The following is a 24,486-nucleotide window of genomic DNA, read 5'->3' on the forward strand; positions in this document are numbered from 1 at the left end:
TTCCCCCTCACATCACACATCCAGTCCATTAACAAATACCTTAACCTATAAAATGTATTAGAATCTCTTTCACTGCTACTGCCTTCATCCAAACCACCCTCTTCCTTGCCTGGGTTACTCTAATAGCTTCCTTATATAAATGGTCTTGATTCCACTGTCATCTCCATACAGTCATCTACATAGATGGATGTACATACATACATACATAACAGGCTAGAGGAAGCCTGTTAAAACATGCAGATCATTTTTTATCATGCATAAAACACTGGTGTTTGCCAATGGCTTCCCAGCTGACTCAGAGTAAATACCAAAGTCACTTTAGTGGCCTGCAAAGTCCTATTCAATCTGGGTTCCATTCACTCTGATTTCATCTCCTGCCATCTTTGCCTTGCTTACTGTTTCAGCCAAACTCCTCCATGCTGTTCTTGTACATAACAAGCACACCTGTGCCTCAAGGCTTTTTTGTCTTTTATTTGGAGGGTTCTTCCCACAGATGACAGGAGTGTGCTCCTCCCTTAATGTTTTTGATGACTGTGCTGAAATGCACCTCAATAGAAAGACCTTACCCACCCCCCCAATGATGTATCTGGCATTTGGTGGGTGCTCAAAAAATCTTTGTCAGATGAATGAAATACAACTAGGAGCAAAACGTGGTAGTCCTCTGCTTGCTTGTCTCCCCATGATGGTGTTTTAGTTAGTGTATTGCCATGGAGCTTGCTCCTTGGAGTACTTAAGATGGTTTTCACTCTTCACTGGCTGAAGAAAGCTCTGAGAAAGGGTGAGCAGGTGGAGCAGTAGGTCTGAGCCGTAACCAAGTGGCTTTGGGAGAAATCTGGTGAAATGGCAACAAGATTGAGCCAGCCTGGCTCACTCCCTTCTGCAGTGAGGAAGTTTACCTGGAAAAACAAAAGGCATTTCCTTGGGGTGCCTGGGTGGCTTAGTTGGTTAAGCGTTGACTTTGGCTCAGGTCATTATCTCACAGGTCATGGGTTCGAGCCCCGCGTCAGGCTCTGTGCTGACAGCCAGCTCAGAGCCTGGAGCCTGTTTCAGATTCTGTATCTCCCTCTCTCTCTCTGGCCCTCCCCTGCTCACTCTGTCTCTCTCTCAGGAATAAATAAACCATTTAAAAAAAAAGGCATTTCCTTTAAAACATCCTCTTTAGAAAGCACCTCACACTGAGTAGTACTGAGCAGGTTTCAGTTTGGCTGGCAGTGATTATAGAGACTGTTTGGGACCTTGTTCATTCCATTTCTGGCCAGGTGCCTCTCGAGGTGGCCTTGGAAGCACAGTTGGAGAAGTAGCAGGACTTTGGATTATTTTTTAAGCGAAAAAAACCAGCTGTTTTGAGAGGGAACATGGGATAAGTCCCTGATATAATACGATTGTTCAGGCTTTTACAGTTTCAGAATGAGTGTTTTAAATCTTACCTATCCAAGGACACTGGATGTAGACAGGGGCTAGAATTACCTCCATTTGATAATGGGTGTAGAAATGAAGTACAGAATAATTAAAGACCTAGCAAAACTGGAATTTGGACTAGACCTATTGATTCTCTTTCCTATCTTGGCCAACTACGTGACATCTGGCCTACTTTGAGTTTTATTGATTTCACATTACTGTAACTGGTGAGGTATATCAAGATCAAAGGAAGCTAAATTCAAAGAATTAGCCCCCATCTCGGGCTTCTTGGATCCTTGAAACTTAATCTAATTTTTAAACCACAAGTGCTGTCTATTTCTTCTTAAGTGATCCCTTAAAGCAGAGAAGACCAGCAGTGTCTAACATGTCTAGACATTCCCCCAAGATTGGGTTTGTTGAGATTACTGCAAATCAGGTGTACAGGTCAGATTCTTCAACTGTTAATAAAATCTCTTGGGACACTGCTTGAATTCCCTGTTTATTCCTTTCTTCTCCTTGTGAAGACCAGTTTGCTGGATTCCCTCTTTCCCTGAAGAGCCTTGTCCGTTGATAGTCATCAGATAGCTTTTCCAGGTGTTCATTGTTTTTATATACCTTGTAGTCTTTGATTTGATGTTAAGTGTTTGACCTTAGGGATCTCTCATTTCCTTAAGGGAATATATGACATTTGATATAATCCGTAATTGTTACTAGTGCAGGCATGAAAACACCATGACTGAAAGAGGAGATGATAATAGCTTCTGTTTGCCTTTTTTTTTTTTTTTTAAAGGAGGTCTTAATTTAGGGCAGTTGAGCCTGTGACTCCTCTTCCAGGAGGTTAGAGAATCATCTACATTAATAGCAGAGCTTCACATATAGTAATCCTGGTATCTGCTTTGGCTGCTTTGGTAGGTGGTAAGTGGGGCATGGTTTGATTCCATTACTCTGTTCTGACCTGGAATGTATGTTATCAAAGATAAGTATGAGGACAGGCCTAAAGACTGGCTATCTTAGAAGCATGGCTCTGAGTCAGTAGGTGGGGCCTTTGTATCCTCTTCAGAGTAGCCTTCCATGATAACTGTTCAACACTCTTTCTCACAGCTGCTCCTGACATTACTGGCCATAAACGGAGCGAGAATAAGAATGAAGGGCAAGATGCCATGATGTATTGCAAGTCAGTTGGCTACCCGCACCCAGAGTGGATCTGGCGCAAGAAGGAGAATGGTATGCCCATGGTGAGTAGGAGGCAGCCCTGATTCTCTATACCTGGATCTCTGTGGTTGCTGGAGCTTCTCCTGGGGAGGTCCAGACATCTGGACCAGTTGTTGCAACCCCTACCATAATGGTATGACCTTGGTTACCCTTTTTGGTCACGAATGGTTACATGATGAATCGGGAGGTCACTGACAGTCTCTGTTCAGCATGGAATCCCTACATGAATGATCTGTTAAAGCTTTCTGCTAAGCGATTAGATTGGTTTGTTTTCAAGACAGGAAGCTGAAAGAGCTAACCCCAATCTTAAACTTTTTTTATTATTCTAGTCCAGTTGTCTTAGAGAAAATCCTGTTCTGGGTGTAGTCTTAACATACCTTTCTTGTTTTTTTTTTTGGAAGAAAAGGCAATGAGGGCAATTGCTAGCATATTCCTGGGACACAGAAAGTACTGATTAGGAATTGGGGCAACATGATCAGGCTCAAGGGCAGCCTGAGACCTTGGAAATCTGACAGTATCTGCTCCAGAAACGGTCAAAAAAGACATCTTTTTCAATCTGTGGGACGATTCTTGATGGTGTTGGGGGACTCAAATATTTATTAGACTCTCACTCTCTCTGTGATTTCATGATTGGCCAGTCTCTCTATCAGAGAGGGTGTCATACATTCCTCCTGTCTCTAGGCCTTGCATGCCCAGCACTATACTTTTCAGGAATCCTCTTTTATGGTCAATCATCAGAATCAGAAGGGACCCTGGAGATAATCTAATCTGCTTCTTCGGGAAGGTCGCATTATTAACCAAGGTAAATTAGTGACAAAACCGAGGAAGAATCAAATCCAGCTTTTATTTCAAGTCCATAATTCTTCCCACTCTGTGATCTCTCAGTAATATGTAATGTGGTGATAAGGACTCTAACATTAATAACGATGTGTAGATTCCAGAAACCCATTAATAAGGAGTTATGATGAAGAGAGAGGTTATTTTCAGAGCAGGCCCTGAACAGTCAACAAAATACTTTCTAAAGTGCTGGGAAGCAGATGCCCATTTCTCTCCTAGTATCTGGGTAGGGAGAGCCCTTGAGCTTCTGCCAAAACAGATTGGGATTCCTCAGTGGATATTTTCATCTCCTCTTCTTCTCATGCCCATGAACTCTATTTTTTTTTAATGTTTATTTTTGAGAGACAGTGTGAACAGGAGACAGGCAGAGAGAGGAGGGAGACATAGAATATGAAGTGGGCTCCAGGCCCTGAGCTGTCAGCACAGAGCGTGACATGGGGGCTTGAACTCAAGAACCGAGAGATGAAGTTGTACGCTTAACCTACTGAGCCAGATGCCCCAGATGCCCCTCATGCCTATGGACTCTTTATTATCTGCTATATTGTGAAACACCTTTGAAATCAAATATTACTTCCTCTTGCTTTCAAGCTGTGAATCGTTTGGGAAACAGAAAACTTTTAATGAAAGAGGGATAGGGAAAAGAAAAGCAATTTCTAGGTTGATGCCTTTGAAAAACCAGTTTATCCAACAGCCTAAACTTGGTTGACGGCTAAGATAAAATGCTTTCAGTTTTTTTCTAGACACTAATTTCAGTACAGATCCCTTTTCTAGATAGATCTCATAACTTTCTTGGGCCTCTTTGTTTTTAAAGAGTTTAGTCTAGTCCAATGTAAAATTCTAGTTTTCTCTCCCATCCCCTCTCCCTAGGCTCCAAGGGGAGCAGAGGATTGTCTTCATTCTGTCTTCTGGGTTTTTCTTTCTTTTGTATGGAGCAGGAGGGAGGACAAGTATCACACATCTGACTTACCCTGCAGTCCACTCTTGGTTAATGCTGCTGTTGTGGCATTGGAGGGGCAGGTGTCCAGATCCTGGAATTTGTAAGAACTTGTGTTAGTTTTTTATGGGACCAATTCTCAGATATGAGAGGTCTACTCTAAATGAACCTCTGTTTCCTGCTTCCCTCTGGCCACAGATGATTTTTACTGCTGGGGTCTTCTCACCCAGAAGGCAGCCAACCCTCTCAGGGAAACATGAACATCTTGGCTCTTCAAATGGTGGGCTTATGGGCCACTCTGCCTATGCAGGTCTCCTGCCTAAACAAACAGATACCCACTGGAAAAAGATTTTCTTCTTGGCACCCCCAGTCTGAGTGATTCTCTTGGCGCCTGTTCCACTTAGCTGCAGGGTGGAAAGCTGCATGCTTTCCAAGTATAACTCTCTTCCTGTCACTTCTAATCCCGTCTTCTCTTTCATAGACTGGTGAGGGTTAATGTGGTGATGATGTGAGGGGTAAGATAGCTTGATGGGCTCCCTCTTAGTAAGCCCTAGCAGGAGTATTTGCCCCTGATTTGTTTGAACATTTCTTTCTTTCTTTTTTTTTTTTTTAAAGAGATAGGTACTTTTTAAAATGTAAATCCTAATTTTTGACCATAAACGTAAAAATTACAGTAGTATTAAATACAGAGTTTTAAGTATCCTCATTAAAAGGCAGATTTAGGAAACAAAATTATAATGATATGTTGCTTAAAGATAATCTACATATAACAAAATAATACAGAAGTATTAAAACAAAAATGGTGGACAAAGATATAGTGAAATTGTATAAATAAAAAAGAACAAGTGGAAATATTAACATCACAGAAAATGAAGTGCAAATAAAAAACATTAAACTAGTGTGCCTGGGTAGCTCAGTCAGTTGAGAATCCAACTTCAGATCAGGTCATGATCATGAGTTTGGGTCCAGCATTGGGCTCTATGCCTCCCCCTACTGACACAAAAACACCCTCCCTCCCTCCCTCCCTCTCTCTCTTTCTCTCAAAAATAATAAATATTGAAAAAATAATACCTTAAAAAGATTAAACCAAGAGTTCCTTTTTATCACAGTAAGAGGACTAATCCATACTAAAGACAAAGCTATCATGAACTTTTTACACTACATAGTACAGTTTCAAAATGAATGAAGCAGAAATTGGAAATATTAGGAAATATGGCCAGAAGCACAATTACAAGGTGGCAAAGTTACATATATATTTTAAGCCTTTGACAGATGAGATGGAAAATGCCCAACACTATAGAAGGTTTGAACATCTAATGACGGTGACACAGTCTTGATACTGAAACCTAAGTACCAGTCACTATCAGTTATAATGTATATGAACACTTCCTAAGTGCAAGTTAATGGTATTTGAATCCTTTTTAAATACACACACACATACACACACACACACACACACACACACACATTTTTATTACTGAAGTATAGCTGACATTAGTTTCACTTATACAGCAGAGTGATTTGACAGTTCTATACATAATGTAGTGCTCACCACAGTTAAGTGTAGACACCATCTGTTACCATACACATCACTACAATATTATTGACTCTATTCCCTGTGCTTTGCTTTCATCCAAGAATATGGGGTACTTTGATGCTTCTCCTTAGTCATCAAATTTGTAGCAATAGGACAAGTCCCCATTCAGTATCTTACTATGCACTGATTGAAAAGGTTAAAGTTTCTTGCATATGATGGTATTCAGAAAATACCCAGTGAAGGCCTATGGATCAAAGAAGACACTAATCACTTCTGATTGTAAATGAAAAACATGGAATTCGTGACCCAATAGAGCAGGGGTGAGAGAAGTTGGCAGCCTTCCAAGTCCTCAAGTCGAAGCTTCATGGGATAACTTGTTTTGAAGGCTGTTTGCCATTTCAGCCATACCCACACTCAGCTGCAGACCTCATCCAGGGGATTCTCTTCCCCTTTCCTCTTTGCTGTTTCTGCTTATGCTTTAGTTGTTGCATAACAACTGGCACATGAGTCCATTTCCCCCCTGCTGTTACCCCAGGGGATCCGTGCTGTAAGCCTGTCCCAGCTCTACCTAGAGCCCTGCTTGTGCACTCTCACCTCCACCTTCCCACACGGGCCTGGAGCACTCCCCTCCTACTTAGCACTGCTCTACTCCACAATCTAGTGCATAAGCTACCTCTTCTCTGAAGCTGTCCCTGATTTCTTTCTGGCACTGGCCACTCACTCTGCCCCACAGCACTCTGTACGTGCCCTCTGTTGGGCCTTCTCTTCATGGTCCTATGACCATCCTTTTCGACGTCTCGTTCTCTCTTGAGGCCATTTTCCTTGTTCATTTTTGTGCAGTACTTTTCCCTATTTCATCTTCCTCTTAGGATATAAGACAGGTAGCATACGTTAGTAAATAGTTGATTGATTGAATAAACTTCCTTTAACCCTGTAATTCTGAAAGGAAAGGGCAGTTACGAATTTCTCTGCTATGACTAGGAGCAAGTTCGTAGCATTGTTTCTGGAGGAAGTTTAAGGAGACTTTCCAGAATTCACCAAGCATGAAGTAGATGTGCTGACTCTGAAGTCATCAGACAGGTCTGAGGTTAGCATATATGCCTGACCATGGAGGTCACATCCTTCCTCCATTCTCTTCCTGTGGTATGGTTTCTTACAATATGGTATTTGAAGTAGCATTTTCTAGATTGAGTCGTTATTTTCTGAGCTACAGGGTAGGATTTCTGGTCACTTCATAGAAATTGGAGAAGTCTGGAGGACCAATGGTGGGGGAGGCCTTAACCTCACTCTACCAGAAGTTTACTGATGTAGTGTTGTTGTTGATATTGAAAGGAAGTTAGTGATGAAGGGCTCACAAGTTCCCTGGACAAAGATGGTCTTAGACGCTGCTCCCTCAGCCCAGCCAGTGGTCTTGCTAAGAAAGGAGAACGGTGCCACCTTATCATGGACACAGATTCAACTACTCTGACCTTTGTGTGTCCTCCCTTGTTCCACCTCTGAGCAGGACATTGTCAATACCTCTGGCCGCTTCTTCATCATCAACAAGGAAAATTATACTGAGCTGAATATCATGGATCTCCATATCACAGAAGACCCTGGCGAGTATGAATGTAATGCTACCAACTCCATTGGCTCTGCCTCCGTTGTCACCATCCTCAGGGTACGGAGCCACCTGGCCCCTCTCTGGCCTTTTTTGGGAATTCTGGCTGAAATCATCATCCTGGTGGTGATCATTGTTGTGTATGAGAAGAGGAAGAGGCCAGATGAAGTTCCTGATGGTAAGAGCATCCCTACAAAATAGCTATAATGTTGGGGTTGGTTCCTTGGGATGGTTTCCAAGCACCCAAAGAGGACTATAAGAATGTTGGGTTTCAATCCCAAAAGGAGAGAAGGAAAATTCTCATACTGGTTCCTTAATCCCTGCCCCTAAGATTAGACACCTAGAGCTATAATTATTAGCTCTGTCCTTCCATTTGGGTGTTCTCCAAGCCCCAGTCCCATCTGCCCTTCAGGCCCCATGTGGGGAATGGGCAGCTGTCAGTCTCTTTGTTCAGCTCTGTCCTCCTTCAATACAGATCAACAGGCAGATTGAGCTTGAGGAGAATCCAAGTCAAGCCTAGAAGCCACCCCAAGATCGCAGGCCACCTGGCCTTTCAGGCAGATTTAAGGTATCTAATTGGTTGTCACCTGGTTGCCTCGTTGTAGCCCCTGTAGGTAACTGCCCCAGTCAGTCAAACTGTTCTTGAGAAAAGCCAGTGGAACAAGCCAGCCTTTGGTTCCCTTGGTTGGTCCCTTTGATAGGTTTTCAAGGTTCTTGGTGAAGCATGCACCTAGCATTTGGCTTGTCTGTCTCATGGACAAAATGGTGGAGTCTGATGCATCCACCACTCCCACTTTTAAGACAGAGCTAGATAAGCAGTAACACCTGGAGCCCATGCCCCAGGGCAGCGCCCTCAGCCTGGTGGAGGGCCAGAGATGGGAGTGGATAGAGCGGCGCTAGGACTACACTGAACTTTTTAAGTGTTGGAAAGAATAAGGATCTTAGATTTTGGGGTATGCTTACAGTTAGGAAAGTCCTAGGAAATCTTTGTTTTGTTTTTTTTGGTCATGGGTATTCCATTTCTAACCCAGTGATTACAGCCAGCGGACAGCTCCTGCTAGAGACTTGTATCAGTACTACCTTTAGCTTTCTGACTAGCTTCCCACCCCCTTGTCCTGTAACATCACCAGCAGATGAATCAGCCAGCCAGAGATTACCTCCACTTGTCCATCACTGACTAGATGAGAAGGGTGCGTGCCCAAGTTCAGTGGAGGCGGGCCTTGGGTGATGGTGGCGATGCCAACGCCGGTGTGACTGTTCTGGGCCTGTGCTTGTGCACTGTGGTCCTGTGCCCAGCCCCACAGAGTTGTCCTTGTCCCCACGGCTGACCAGCAGGATTGCAGCCCAAACCATGTGTGTCTGTGGAGAATTACTAAAGGGAGGTCTGCTGCTCCCTCAGAGGGTGTGCAGCTCTAAAGCCATGCCGATGGCTACAGCCTCTCTGGAAGGCCATGTTTGAGAGGAACAGCCTCTTCCCCTCTTTTCCTTTTTTCTCAGCACCTCCAAATCTCTGCCGTAAATAGAAGGGGGTATTCTAGGGAGGCTGGCTAAAAGGTTTATCGTTGGAACTAACAGCGCACGTAGGGAGCCCCGGCAGGCCCCTCCCACCGTACGGCCAGCAGCGAGCTAGATGGAGGAGTGAGGCGGACGCCAGCTGGAAGTCAGTGGGCCTGTGTGACTAAATGAGCTGGTTCCATGCAACAGAAGTGTGCCCCCGGGATTTTTACATTTCCTCTCCTGGGTGCACAGAACCGCCGTTCTATGAGGTGAACTTCATTCTTGGGGTTTTCACCTGTGCATAATGCTTTTTTCTCTAGATTTTCCTCTTCCCTGCTACAAATTAGAACTCCCAAGGCAGAATGCCTGTATTTAGGCCAGAGAGCAAGGGGAAGTTGTGTGTATTTCCAGCACAGCTCTTTAGAAGCAGTTATGCCTCAGTTTTGCAAAGGGATTTTCGTCCCCTCAAAATGCTTTTGCTTTACTCAGTATCACCTTGCTCAGCCCTCCCTTTGGAAAGGTGGAGAAGCAAAACGTCAGGTAGGAAAGGGCAAAGATGGGCTTCAGAACCTGTTTTTTAATTTTAAGATGATTGAGGCTGGCTGCTGCTCTCTTGGCAGAGTGATATGTTGGCTTAGCTTGTCCCCATCAGAGGTTCTGGTCTTCCTCGTAGGAAGCCACTTTGTGTACCAGGTCGCTCTCCCAGCGTGTCTGGAAGACATTTGGGTTACATTTGAGAAACGGTTAGTACTGGTTCTGCCAAGTGCAGACACCTGCCCTGGGAAGCGGCTGTCTTAGAAGAGCTAGAGCTCCATGGCTATTGAACTCAAGCGGTGGCCAGTTGAGTAGAGGAGACCTTTGTGGCCAGCACATCTTCTGAACGGCTTCCTGAAGGGAAGGTACCTCTTTTAAGCTAAATTATTATAGAGAGTGGATGAATCCTACATAAAAGACGTGGGTAAGTGCTAAGTAAAATCTTTTTGCTCCGGTCTCTTGGAAGAAATGTAATGCAGGCCGCATTTACTTTTTTGTTCTTGAATTGGGGCAACAGACCTGGGATGCTGGAATTATTGCGGTGTTCGCCTCCTCTCTGCTCCCTTCCCGACAGCCAGCGCGGCCCAGGCTCCATTCTCCATCTCCACTTCCCTGCCTTGCTCCAGCATTTCCATCCCAGAGTTTTCTCCTTTGTCTGCCTCCTCCTCTCAAACCCATCCTTGTTCCTGTGCCCCTTTATTTCTTGTCCTCCTGGAATTAATCATTAAAGGAAAAAAAAAGTTGATTGTTCCTCAGTGAGTTTTCCTTATGCTGTGACTTTTTTCCAGCCAGTTTCCCCTCAACTCCTGTGCATCCATGTAAGAGCAGTGCCCTCATCTGCTCTCTCCCCACGTACCCTGTCCCCAAGTCTACACAGAGGGAGATGCAGGCGCTTCTTTGTGGAATGAATGAAGAGGTACCTTACATCTGATACAAATTGGGAGTTTTAGAGGTGATGAATTTTTATCAGATAGCCATCTGTGGCTCTGTTAACTTATGCCACTGTGAAAATGGATTTTTTTTATATGCCTGACATGCTTTCTCTGCCAGAGAAAGGTTTTATTATCAGGGTAGACCTAGGATGTATTTCTGACTTACTGAGCTTTTTCTTCTGTGAAAAAATTTCATATAAAACTCATATTTGGGTAGTCTGTGAGTTCTTAGAAACACAGCCCCTTACCAGAAAAGCACTAGGTGAACAGTTTAAAACTATACACAGGGACAAATTTGAACTTAGAGAGTTTATACTCCAAGTATGCTTCACCAGAAAAGCAAATATTGCTTTAGATTCTCACATAGAAAATGCTTAGGGTTAAGGGTTAGCTGCTGCCAGTAGGGGGAGGGGGAACAAAGGCCTCTGTGTTTTAGTCTGGAGTCTACTCAGAACATTTTATAAGCAAAACTCACACTAAGTCCCCTTAAGCCCCTGTTGTGGTTTCTTTGAGGATCAGTGCCCAGCAGGTTGGTTGTCTCTGGGTAGATCATATGTCTCTGCATATCACCTTTTTTACCTTCAGGATTTTCAGGAACAGATGAATCATGGAGCCAAATAAGGGCTTCGTTTTTTCGCTTTACTCATCTCTTGACTACATTCTCTGAATATATTAAATGATAATTTTCTAAAAAGACTGGGTCCGGCCGGTATCCCCCTTGCCTCCTGTCCATCCTGCCGCTCACATGCTTGGAGCAGACCTGTGCTGGTTCTCTGCTGACAGAAGCTGAGGGGGTTAGTGTGTGCCTCCAGGCATGCCCCTCCCCACACACCTGGGGACTCGAGGCGGAACCTGCCTCATTGTTGGTGCCTTCAGTTCTACTGGACATTGTAGTGACTGCAAGTGAAAACAATAGGAGTTCACTTAGGAAAAGCAGTGGTGGCATCAAAGAGAGTTTTCTATTTTCACGTTAGGGAGATCATTTTTGTAAGCAGTTCAAAGGGACTCTCTTAAGTTACTGGTGGAGAAGATAGCTGAGGTTTTGGGGGACCATTTTTAGTGGCTCTGATGTATTCAAACTCTTTAAGACACTCTACAATGAAGAGGTATTCTGATGTTTGAAAAATCTATCAGTTGGGAATATGAAGCTTTACAGTAGACCAGGAATATTGGTAAAGAATTTTGATTTTTAAAATATGCAAAACACACCTTTCGTTGTGTCTTAACTAGGGGCCCTCTGAGGAACAGGCTACCTTATGGAGAAAATACTATAGTACCAAATATGAAAGGAAACTGGAAGTAACAGTCAATCACTCTCTGGTTTAATGCTACTCTGCTGAGATGAGGCAAAATTTAAGCAGGTTTAAAAACTATAAAAGTCCATCCTCAGTAAGATGAAGGCAGTGAAAAAGGAGCTTTGACCAGACAGTCCCCTCTTGGTCATTCTGACTGGAAAGCCATCTTTTTGGAGGTGCTACCACGTCAGGTGCCCCGTTCTTTAGTGAGCATCGATGACGCGGCCATGCGATCTAGGGGACTGAGGGCCGGAGTACGTCTGGTTGGGAAGACGGCAGATCCACCGGGAACTTCACTCTCCTGAGGTGGATTCCAGAAGCATCTTCTTTCCCTTCTCCCCAGTCCTTTTCCTCTCATCTAGCCAGTGGTTGTGAGTAATGCCCAGGTGAAGAGAGGAGCCCTTGTTTAAGCAGCTATCTTTTGGCCTGAGGGTTTGGGGTATGTTGATATTTGTCGGTTACTATGACTTCTTTTTTTTCCCCCTTCAATTGCATCAAACCCTTAAAACATGGTGGTAAGTGAGCGATATGCATGCTTTTGGAGTTTGTTTAATCTCCGCTTCAGTCTATACGATGCACAGTTCATGATGTTAACACTTTTCTTCAAGTTTACTTCATTCACTTTCACAACTAATTTGGATTTCAGTTTGCTGTTCAATCCTCATTTATTTTTGATTTTCGTACCTTTTTTTCTGTAGTTCTGTTCTTTCCCTCTCTCCTGATTTCCCTGTTAGGGTCAGGTGGTTTGTTTTTTTTTGTTTGTTTTTTTGTTTTTTGTTTTTTTGGTCTGACCGGTAAAGGGAGAGTGGTGCTGCAGATAGTGACTCAGTCCAGGACAGTAGGAGACACGAGGCTCTTTTCTTGATTCCTTGTAAATGTGCAGGTGGACTTGGAGAGAGAGAAGAAGTGAGACTTAGACACTAGTGTGACTAGCACCCGCTCCCACTTGCAGGCATGGCAGCTGCACCGGAGCCGCTGTTGCTAAAACCCCAACGTGCAGCCCTTTGCACGTTACCGGCTTGTCAGGCTAGAAGACGACCCCACTGGGTGGACAGCAGGGCCTACCCTCCTATCCCCCACCCCCCAACTGAAAGAGAAGCTTGCGTGTGAAGTGCTCGGGTCAGTGCCGACAGCGTCATGCTTTGAGAAGAGTAGCTTGGCCATCGCGACGTCCCCCCTCCCCTGCTTTTTCTTTTCACATTGGGAGTAGATTGGTGGTATTCTTGTCAGTTATCTTTAGAACTTTGTGTTTCCCGGAGCACAGCCAGAGCACTAGAACTATCCTGTTTGCTCCTGTGTCTTTTCCTTGAAGTCCCTGAAGTGCTTAGTTCCTAGCATGTAGCTGAGCTGGCTTGGCCGGGATGCGGAGAGCAGCTGGGTGTTGTGGTGAGGGTAGGTTTAGGCTGGGCTCGTGTGTTTCAGTCCTGGTATGTCTTCGTATGTCTTCACTGCATACACAGCACACAGATGTCTCGGGTGTCCTCGAGTCTTGGTTTGTTCTTTGTACCTGTTCAATAGCGTATTGTTAGTAGTAGATTCCCAGGGACACTCATGTGTCGTTAGCCTATTGTTTTGGCTGAGAAGTCGTTGGTTTGTGGTTAGTTTGTTCGTTTGTTTTTTTAATCTTTTTTTGCTCCAGTCACTGTGTGTGCTGGCAGTGGCTTTGCCTCTCCGTTGCCTCGAAGGACCAGGTGGAGCAATGTCTCCTTATAACAGACATTACTCCTAACGTGTGCGCCTGCAGATGCCTACACTGAGACTGTAATCTCCATAACTGCTTCATGTGCACCAAGCCCCCTTGTGGAATCCTGCTGAGAGTTTTTCTAGAAGCCTTCAGTGAAACCAAACTGTTCTGAATCAGTCTACCTGACTGGTGTAAAACAGAAAAACTAAGAGCACTTGCTTATTCCCTCCCCATGTATGTGTATCCCTGCTTAGAGGGGACCAAGTTGCCCTTAGTTGAAACAGGAAAGAAAAACATATAAATCAGAACCATGAATTGCCAATTTAAGAAGGCTTCTAAACTCAGATAACGTAAGCTTTTTGGTTTAAAAAAAAAATCTCATGGCTCATCTGGATTCGGGTTCTGGTTTTGGCCAGGGCTTGGATTGAGCCTGTCTTTCTGTCTGAAGTCTTTTCTAGAGGGATGTCACCACTATTCAGCTTTCCCTGATGTGTCACAGAATGTCTTCTGGTTATGCATACACTTGTGCTGGCATAGCCCAGCTGGGCTGACCCAGTATTCGGTTGAACTGTTGTGGCTTCCTCTCCCTCAATCTCATTCGTCAGACTAAAGACTCTCCTAAAGATTACAAAACAGCAAGAACAGTGTCCTTTGGGGAAGTGAGGATGTGTGGCTAAATGTATAGAACATACACATCCATCCACACTGCAGGACTGAGCCATGCATTCACCGCAAGAAAACAAACAGCAGGATTTTACAACTGAAATGTTGGTTTGTGTTCTCATCTCTCTAAGAGTGAACCACTGGAACTTGGGGACAAGATGAGTATAATATCGCAGCCTGTCTGTCCGCTACAGTTGCAGTTTTTCATGACAAGCATTCCCAGTGTCAACTAAAACCATTGAAACAACATACCTGCCATTAAAAACTCGAATCTAGAAGTAATAACTCCATGAGTGTTTTGCACCTCCAGATGGAATGGCCTTGAATAAATGCTATGAATAGCCATGTTTGCCACTTGCCGTTTGCTTTTCTGTTAATTCTTACATAGAGTCTCACGATTTTCTCCTTTCTCCTCCTGTCTCTCAATGGATTATTAAAAAACTGAATACCTTGTAGACGATGAACCAGCTGGGCCAATGTAAGTACTTTGTTGGATACTGATTTAGTAGTTTGTTTTATTTTGTATTTGCAGTTGCACTGAGTTGAGTAGCTAAGGTTGTGGGGAGCCCAGCAAGTGGAAATGAGTGTTGTAGTGTAGACTCCCTAGCTACACGGCCACGGAGCTGACTGACAGCCATTTGATTCCCAGGACAGGCTGTGCAGTTTTGTTTTCAGTAACAATATAAAGTGGAACGCTATGCAAAAAATTGTTTAAAAAATTTGCATATCCTATATAAATTGATAGTGTGTGGGGGCTGGGGGGCATGAGCTGTAGTGTATTAGAGACTTCCAGTTTTGTATAAGTTAACTTCAAGCTGGATAAGCTGTCTGGCTCCATGAACAATTGCATGTATCCAAGACAGATGGTGCCACAGATTTTGAATCAGTCCAAGATAAGCTGAATCTCCTAGAGTTGGGGACTAAGGAGTAAGAGGCAGACATGCCCACCTTGGCAAAGTGCCAGGGCACAGCACTGCCTGTATGTAATTATCTTTTATCATTTGAGAAGAGACTGTGGCATTCAGTAGAAAAGAAACTACTATTCGTATACCTTTATAATAATTATGTGAATCGGATGGAAATTTACCTGTATTATTGTCTGCCTTGGGAGTCAAAAGGATTAACTGAAAGTGTGTACGCGCTTTACATAGTGTGTACACACTTTACACAAAGAATATTTTTATTGACTAATGTTGTGCAGTAAAATTTCTTACTATACCAGGGATGGTAGGAAGTGAAAGAATCCCTGTATTTCCATGTGTTATAATTTCAAGAGTTGCTACTGACTTTAACTCTTACAATGCAATTTTTCCTCCAAAGGAAAACCAACTCTACCAACAATCACAAAGATAAAAACTTGCGCCAGAGAAACACAAATTAAATACTGCTTATAATGTAAGTATGGCCTTCTTTAGAAATTTTAAAAATTATATGCACATGAATGTTGCCTCTCTTGACCTTGTTACGTATTCTTTGGTAGTTGGTGGCATGTTGTAGGATCTTTTAGTTCAATTCAGAGCTGCTGATGCTGATGGAATGAGTTCTGTCTGCCCTCCATCCAGTGCAGCAGCTGGAAAGGAACATTTCCAGCTGTGTCGTTCCACATACTTATGTAAGTGCCATCCATTTCAGAATATGGTGTTTCAAAGTACATACTTTGCACCACTATTTAACTGTATCTTTAAAAAAAGAGGTAAAAATTGTCACCTTGGGTGGATTATTCCCTGAGGCCAGTTAATTCCTCTCTGCTTGTGAGGGCAAGGCAAGAATGGTGGCCGGGCAGAGCTGGGCCAGAGTGTCTTGCGTGCAGGCACATGGAGATCAGAATTTCACACCACATCCCTGCGCGTGCTGTCTGAACCGGAGCTTTGTTTTGTGTGGGATCTGCTGTAGTCTTCAGTGACAGAGCATATTCCCTTTTAATTTCCAAATACTTTTTCTTCACAGATCTTTAGGTTCCTGAAACTGGTGGCAACATGATCTGCTAAATTTTCTGCTTGGACCTCTTTGGTTCTCTCCCCTTTTAAGTGAGCAGCACCACAAATGACTGTCTAAAGCATGCCTTATTTAGCCTTTCCTGTAAGGGTGATCTAGTCAGGTACATTTTAAACAATGCTTCAGTGTAGAAGGTGTAAACTATTTTGGGCTTGATGTGCTGTGAATGTTGCTTTTTCCCCCCTTTGTTAAAATATTTAAGTGGAAGTGAAAAGGTCCTCTGAGGATCCGATCATGCATGCGCCATTTTTTACTTAATGCAGCTGTTAAATTGGCAAAGCTCTAAAATGCACTGCTGCCATCTAGTGGTAACATTTTTGTAAAGTACAGCAAAACCTACAGATATATACAGTATATAAATATATATATATATATTTATATTTTTGGGGGTGGGAGAAATCCAAAATAAAATAAATGCTTGTTTCATTTTTTAGCTGCTGATACTCATTCCTTATTGTATGTTGTCAGATGAGGAAGTTGTGCAGATCTGGTACAAAAAGATGAGTAATATAAACTGAAATCTGTAATTTTAAGGGCTTAACCTACGACTTTGATAAAAAGCTGGAACGCTCCACTGAATGGATATATTGAATTGCAGTATATATGTATGATTGCTTTTTAAGTGATTATTTTCTTTTGTTAAATCATGTAAATTCTTAAATCCTTTTGCACTGATGTGTTGAACTTTATTGTACATTCAATTGAGGCAAACTTTTATAATTTACCTTTGTTTTCAATGACCTTGAAATGTCATAGCATGGTTCTATGCAACTAGTTATCCTCTGGGGTTGACACTGTATTTTTCACATTGATTTAAAAACGGTTGAGTGTAGATTTTCTCACCCAGCAGGGTTCTCATGCGGCGTGTAACCGTAGATGCATGTACTTGTGTTTTGTGTAAAAGTGTTGAAGTGCAATGATGTATAAAAAAGTGGATTCACTGTTTTTAAAAATAAAACATTGATAAAAGGTGTTTGGAATAATACTCTTTATTCTTGTATCTGATCTTAGGAGGAAGCACTTTTTCAGTGCCTTCAAGTTCCTTAGTTCTACATATGTATGCGGAGTGTTAATTTCTCAACCCTGTCAGCTTTTTAAGTTCCTTTTCCACCTCTTCCACAAATGCGGGGAAATTCTGATCCATGAGGCACAAGCGTAGAAAGGGGCCTAACTCTTCTGTGTCCCACGCAGATTGTTCACAGACCGGGGATAGCTCCTCTGACATCAGGAGAGACTGTGGGGATTCCAGAAGAGTAGTTTATTAGCAATTATGGCCAAAAGCAATGACCTGAATAACAACACAGAAAAACTGCTTTAAGGAACTATTAGGGAAACACCAAAAATGAGTGTTTATTAGCTTTACAGGCTTCCTTTATGTCATGTCTCTAACTACACATAGGAAGCGAGATAAACTTGTATCCTTAAGTATTTCAAATTAATAACATGATTTACAAAGTTCAGATCCTGCTTTAATGAAGATATACCGTGTTAACATTTTGTGGATAAGAAAGTTGTCCGTGAATGAAATGCACTAGCTTAGTTCATCTTCCCCACCTCCTAGATGAATGGGTGTGAGCTCTTCACCCATGTGGAAGGGGGGTTCTGAATGTAACAGAGAGAGGTCACAAACTCTCTGCCCAAAGGACATAATTACCTCACTCAGGTCTCTTTCCAGTCCTATTCGTGAGGTTTGACAGGGAGAGGCCTGGAACCCGCACCACCGTGAACACACGGACATTTCCCTGCCTTCCGCTCAAAATTTCTTCATGCTGCCTACATTCTCTCGTTGTCAAACAGCCCCTGGCAAGCAACCGCTGATCTGTTCCCGATTACGCTGTAGCTTTGCCTTTTCCAGAATGTCATAGATGGAAGTTCTGTAATGTCAAAGCATTTTTCCACATGCTTATTTGCCACCTGTATATCGTCTTTGGTAACTTGCAGTGATTTAAAACCAGCTGAGGGGCGCCTGGGTGGCTCAGTCCCAACTCTTGATTTTGGCTCAGGTCATGATCTCATAGTGTGTGGGATTGAGCCCTGTGTCAGCTCTGTGCTGACAGTGTGTGGAGCCTGCTTGGGATTCTCTCTCCCTCTCTCTCTGCCCCTCCCCCACTCACGCTCAGTATCTTCTCTCAAAATAAACTAAAAAAAGTAATAACCAGCTAGGCTGCCAATATTTAGATACTAGAGTTCAAATGAAAGTCAGTGCTTGGCAATTTGGAAGATACGGCGACAGGAGAGCCACAGTCTCCTGTGACACGGTGGGCCCTAAGCCTGCTATGTTGCGTCGACATTTGCTGCTTTGACTCGGCCGTCATATTTACTCCTCACACTCGTTCTACTAGGTAGGTGGCTTTATGCCCTTTCTGTGGATGGCATGGTTTGGTGCGTGTGTGTGTACAAATGACATTTCTCTAGAAACTGTAATAGAAATTTAATCAATTCAGACCAGCTTCTCAGACTCCATTTAAAGGTAGAAAGACCATGAAAGTAACACGGAGCCCTGTTCTCCAGTGAGAGCCACTGTTAGCAGGTCAGTGTATCTCTTTCAAAACTGATTTTGAGTGTATTTCTACAAAAATTAAATCCTCCATGCTGCTTTTTAACCTCTTAAAAAATAATGTATTACAAATATCCTTCCATGTCAACAGGGCCGTACATCACCTTCTTTGGACTCCATTTTTATCCCATTTATGGTTACACCACACTTAACATCACTTCGTATCCTGTTAGTGAACATTTACCTTGTTCCCAGTGTTGTCACTGCGAGCAACACTGTGAAGAACTGCCGCCTCTGTAAGTTTGTGTAGCTAACACGGACTTACAGGTACTAAGATATATCATCAAACTTGATCTATATTTTGCTAAATTGGTTCCTAAAATGTTTTATGGACTCAGGTTCATGGAACCATTTGTCCAGAAGCTTGGAGCACGTAAGAAACGTATCTGAGCTGCCAGCCTGGTGCGTGGTTCGTACACTCTCTCTACTCCGCAAACACACTGGGCTCAGGTCCGCCCTCTAGAGCATCTGGTCTTTCCTGAGCGACGAGATCACACCCTGTCTCGTCTCCATGTTTTCCTCGGCCACTCATTCAATTAACCTCTAACCACAGTGCACACACGAGGCTACAAACTGGGGCACTATGGAGTCGGTCCTGCTGCTGGACAAAGAGGCTTCTAAGTTTTTGTTGTTGTTGTTGTTGTTGTGCTTGCTAAGTCATTAACTTAGACATGAATTCTTATTTAATCGTCTTAAAATTTTAATTGTTGGACTGTCTATTTAATTCTGAGTGGTGAGCCAGATGGAGAAAAAAAAACCATGTTTTCTGTTTTATACCACTGTGAGCACAGTTCAATAAATATATTAAGAAGAAAACTCATCCTTAAATACTGATTTTCATGCAGAACTGTGCGGAAAGCCTAAGCTGTTGGCTGGAGAGCTGCTGTCCAGCGCAGCAGGGAACACAGTGAGGAAGGGACAGGCCTCGAGGAGCGCCCAGCAGAGCAGGGCATCCAGGAGCCTGGAGTGGGAATGTGCTTTGTGGGATTCTTTGGTAACAGCAAACTGCAAGGGGAGAGGGAAATAATCTGAAAGCAAGTCCGAGGTAAAAAGGCTCAATCCTCCCAGGGTCCCGGACATCCTTAGCTCTTAGCACCGGAAGTTTGCTGCTACAGAAACCATCACTGATCTCGCTCCAGATTCATATTGATATTTTTCTTAGGATAGTTCTCAATATCATTTCTGAAATTGCATGGAAATTTTTGCCTTTATTCTTCTTCTTGGGAAAGTGGTAATTCAATTCTTTGTGTCACACACTGAAAGGCTAACAGCGCCCCGGAGAGCACGGGCAGACGGAAGCGGCCCATCTCTACTGCCCCCTGTGCTAGCGCCTCACGTTACTATTCCACAGGGGGGTGAACAGAGGGATACACATTCCTCAGGCTCATTGTTTTTCGTGTCCAGGTAAGACCACAGGGAAAGAGACCGTACCTGAGCTAACCAACTCACGGACGTCCTTCCTTCCGAAGCCCCTGTGCCGGCCGGTCCGTGCTGCTGCTGCTGCTGCTTCTCTGGGTTCTGGCGTGACTGCAATTAGGAGACGAGCTGAACGTAATCAGAAATGCCACTGGCCATCCTAGGAGTGGCAACACACGTACTTGTGTGAAAAGAAAATACCAGTGTCAGTAAAGGTTATAAAGTCATTGTTGTGGAGTCTGTCCTGGTTTAAGCTGGGCTGTCTCTGATTTAACACAGGAGGGTTATGGCCGGAGTGTCAGTCGGAGGCTCCTGCCCTGTAGCCGGTGTTCCTCCGTGTCTAACAGGCTCTCGAACTCTTTGGAGGCCCAGCACAGCACATGTGCTGGTGCTGGAGGGCAGTGGACACTGTCCAGATTGAGGAGTTTTTTTGTTTTTTTTTTAAGTTTATTTTGAGAGAGCCAGAGAGAACGCATGGGGGAGGGGCCGAGAGAGAAAATCCCAAGTGGGTTCCATGCTGACAGCACAGAGCCTGATGTGGGGCTCGAACTCACAAATTGCCAGGATCAGGATCTGAGCTGAAACCAAGAGTTGAGACGCTCAACCAACTAGGCGCCCTTGGTTTGTTACTTTCTGAGAGTTACAACTCAAGAAATACGTGGTCATTGCAGAAAAGCAAAGCAGGGGAAGAAATAAACCCTATAATTTGAAGATAACCATATGCTTTTAATAGAACCAAAAAAATCTCATTTTAGACATTCCGAGGGAATGAGTTCTTCTGTTAATAAAATGCTGAGATACCTTCATTCAACAGTGTTTGTGCCTACTGTATACTAGATACAGGTGAGAAAGGGAAGGGGGCCACGAAGAACAAGGTAGGCGTCCAACCCTCAAGAACCCACAGGCCAGTGAGAACCTAACAAGAAAAAAGTGATTAGCATGCAACCTAAGAGGTGCTGGAATGGAGGCAGGTCTAAGACTTGAGGCTCACAGTAAAGAGGGTGAGCCACGGCAGGTGGTACCCTAAGCATGAAGTGTAGGAATGCTTAGAATCTATTTCTAAAGAATCTACGATGTGAGGGGGTTTTCCTGGATAGGGCACAGGGGATGTTTTCCAGGCAAAAACAGTGTAGGAGATGGCCTGGAGGCTGCTGCTACCTAAGATCACAGTTTCCAAGGCCCCACCACGCCTCCTCCCTAGCCACGTGTGTGCGGCTCTGGCTAGGGCTTGGATGCCTGTGGCTGTCGCACGCAGGTGTGCCCGCCCCAGATGTGACCTGGCGGTGTATGGAGAGAAAGCAGGCTCTCTCTGGGAGATGCCTCTATCAGCACCGTGTCATGGCTGCCAGAAGTCAGAGGCTCCAAATTTTGTCTCCTCCTATGTGGAAGCTGACATCAACAGAAGGAAACAGAAAAGAAGTCGGTACTAACCCTTGGTACTAACAGAAAAGCAGATCTGGAGGCATCAAAAATGGGAGGTAGGGAGACAAGAAGGAAAGAACAGAGAAAAGAAATACTAAAAGCAAAAACATAAGGGACTCTAATGAATCCGGAGTCCCTAGGCAAGCCCCCTTTCTCCGTTCAGTTTCCTCATCTGTAAAAGTAAAAGACTGTAGTGCCTGGCATTTCTTCTAGCTCTGACTTGCATACCAGTTCAGTTCACACCACGCTCTTCAAACACCGGGCAGACCTCAACCACACGTCATGGTGCAGACGCAGGATAGCAGCCGCGTGTGATGCAAGCGCCTGAGGGGAGTAGGCGGCTCGGGGGTCAGAGCGTCCTCCACCCAAGTGCACAGACCTGGAAGGCGCTGTGCACACAGTAACTGGAGCCTCCTGGCCCCTTTCCTCTTCTGGACTTGTATTAACAAAGGAAAATTTAGCCAGGAACTGCCATTCTCTTTCCTGTCCCCCCTTCTTTGGGGGTAGGCTGGGCTGCCTCAGAAGCCCTCAGGCCGAGAAACACTTGGTTAGGGCACAGCTGATAAAACTGCAAGGCTGAAGAAAAAGAAAAACAAAATGTTCTGGGAAATGACTCAAGGATGTGAAACGAAAAGACGGAATTATCTCTACCTGCAAAGAAGACAACCATTTCAGACAAAATATATACATGTAAGGCACCGGGGAAAAATGACCCCTGGATACGGGAGAGCAGCAAGAGGACTAGAACGTGGCCACAAGAGCAGCTGATCCTCGCTTACTGACCAGCGCGCTAACTTGTTCACTTGCAAGGGAACAGATCTGGGAGGGTAACAGCACTGGCAATAATAGTAATAATGAGTAACGTTATTTAGATGTTTGCCAGGCATTGTACTACGTCTGTATATAGAGCCTTTCCGTCTTGCCATGTTACAGATGAGGTTCAGGGACTCACAAGATCACGTGGCCAGTAACAGGGCCAGCATTCAAACCTAGATCCATTTTGATTCCAAAGCCCGTGATCCTTGCACAACATTGCATAACATCGAAATACAGATCAGAAAAGTCCCTGAATATAGAGTCGAGAAAAGACAAATTTCTAGAGGCTCTGGGGATATTTCTACCTGGGTATTTGGGACCAGCCTTTGAAATCAGAGAGCTAGAACCTCCCACCTGCTGCTGTAGCTCAGAACCCTCAGTCTGTGTCTGCTCCTACATGCAACAACCTCAATTTATCTATAAGAAGATAAATATAAGAATAAAATAAATATAAGAATTTAGATAACTGTGTAGCCTAGTTAGGTTCTCGCCTGGTGAGACTTCATTATCTTTATAAGGCATTCCAGGCATTCCAGACCTACTTCCCAAATTCTAGGACCCTATTTGGTTCCTGTCCTACCCCATGCACTAGGCACCATAATCTGAATCTAATAACGATTGATGAAACCTATGAAAGAAGACAATCTGCTTAGGGGGCAAAGGGTCACAAGCAATAAAGTACCTTGTAATAAACCACTCCATCCCATTTGCACAGAAAGGATTCTTAATATAGCAGGAGCTGATGCGGCAAAATGAAACTAGATCCAGGGTTTGTAAGAAATGCAGCTTTAGCATGGAAGAAATCTTCACAAAGATCAGACAGAAACAAATGAAGGGAAAGAATTCCAGAAATCTTACTTGGCAAACTGACCACATTCAAGAGGAAATCATATGGCACTTGCTGAAAGAAAAAAGACCTTATGATAAATAATGTAAATTTATGTTCCCCCTAGATAAATTATGAACCACAAGAAACTTGGTGATAAAACAGCAACAATGAATGATCTTGTTCCAGTGAATTTAAGGGCCCTTACAGGAAGAAGGGCTAGAAAGCCAGGTTTGGAAGATCATTCCTCAAAGTAGAAAATAAAAAACCCAACTTGAAACTAGAATTTCATCTCAAGAGCAGAGGCAGGTGCCTATGCTAACAGCATTTGGGATTAGGCCACAGAAACACTATAATATGTACTTCCTGAAGAAAGTCTGTAACAATGCTTCTCAAATTTAGGATCACAAGCCCTGTCTGTGCTCTGACAAACTATTAAGGCCCTTGGACAGCTTCATTTTAGGCTGTATCTAATATTTGTTAAAAATGAAGACAAAAATTAAAAATTCATTTAAAAGTGAACGCAATGGGTTATTAAAGTAACCCATTTTTTTTTTTATAAAAAGTAACTCTATTTCCTACAATAAAGATGTCATGATTTTGCAAATCTCTGAAATGTCTAGCTTAATGGAAGATGGCCGGATTCTCCTATCTACTTCTGCATTCAGTCTGTTGCTTTGGATGAGGTACATGAAGAAAGTCTGGCTTCACATAGATATGTAGGTGGAAAAGGCAGAAGTATCTTAAAATAGCCTTTTCAGGTAATTGTGGATAGATAGTCTTTGATAAAACATCAAAACTCAACAAATGATCGGTTTTTAAAAGTTAGCTGTAACACAGAATCTGAAATAATAGCAATGAATTTGTGATACTCTGTTGTATTAAAACCACTAGCCTATTTTGCACTTTGAATGGATCCTTTATCCATGCATCATTTCGAAGCATCATGGATTGGTCATTTGGAAAATACTGGTTTGCTGGACTATACAGATCTTCCAAAATACTGAAATACCTTGTCAATTATATCTAAAAAAGAAAAACACTCATGTTCATTAAAAGCACTATCAGAAAAATCTTCTGAGTTGGGAAGCTGTGGAGGTCAAGTGGCAAATACAAGTTTTCCAAGATTCCAATTTTCACTTGAAAAGCTTATTTCATCATTGTCGACAAATACTATTAGTTGTTTTCCTGAAAAGATGGGCTCACTTCATTCAAGAAAGTGTCCATTAAATACCCAAGTATGAATAACCCTAGTTTCTTGTTCTCTCAAGTACTAATGGTGTTCCATGAAGAAGGGGCTGGTTCAGCGGCCAGCACAGGCACATAGGCGC

At 43.5% G+C, this 24,486-nt stretch overlaps 2 protein-coding genes across 3 annotated transcripts in view; one reads left to right on the forward strand and one right to left on the reverse strand.

Moving 5' to 3' along the window:
- Nucleotides 1-17,101, forward strand: part of NPTN (neuroplastin) — a 76,388-nt gene extending 59,287 nt beyond the window's left edge. Inside the window, exons 5-9 of one of the 2 annotated variants that reach the window (XM_077746004.1) lie at nucleotides 2,500-2,633; nucleotides 7,423-7,696; nucleotides 14,592-14,601; nucleotides 15,444-15,518; nucleotides 16,071-17,101. In XM_077746004.1, the coding sequence (XP_077602130.1) occupies nucleotides 2,500-2,633; nucleotides 7,423-7,696; nucleotides 14,592-14,601; nucleotides 15,444-15,504 (479 nt within the window). In that variant the 3' untranslated portion in view covers nucleotides 15,505-15,518; nucleotides 16,071-17,101. Of the gene's footprint in view, nucleotides 1-2,499; nucleotides 2,634-7,422; nucleotides 7,697-14,579; nucleotides 14,602-15,443; nucleotides 15,519-16,070 lie in introns of both variants that reach the window. The other variant, XM_077745997.1, reaches the window with a different exon arrangement.
- The window catches only part of REC114 (REC114 meiotic recombination protein), a 110,171-nt gene continuing 102,776 nt past the window's right edge, over nucleotides 17,092-24,486 (reverse strand). Inside the window, exons 5-6 of the mRNA XM_077746016.1 lie at nucleotides 20,107-20,202; nucleotides 17,092-17,352 (exon numbers count right to left, since the gene is read on the reverse strand). Of these exons, the coding sequence (XP_077602142.1) occupies nucleotides 17,188-17,352; nucleotides 20,107-20,202 (261 nt within the window). The 3' untranslated portion in view covers nucleotides 17,092-17,187. The remainder of the gene's footprint in view (nucleotides 17,353-20,106; nucleotides 20,203-24,486) is intronic.

Source organism: Crocuta crocuta, unplaced genomic scaffold, assembly GCF_008692635.1.
Source record: "Crocuta crocuta isolate KB4526 unplaced genomic scaffold, BGI_CrCroc_1.0 scaffold130, whole genome shotgun sequence".
NCBI classification, from domain to species: domain Eukaryota; kingdom Metazoa; phylum Chordata; class Mammalia; order Carnivora; family Hyaenidae; genus Crocuta; species Crocuta crocuta.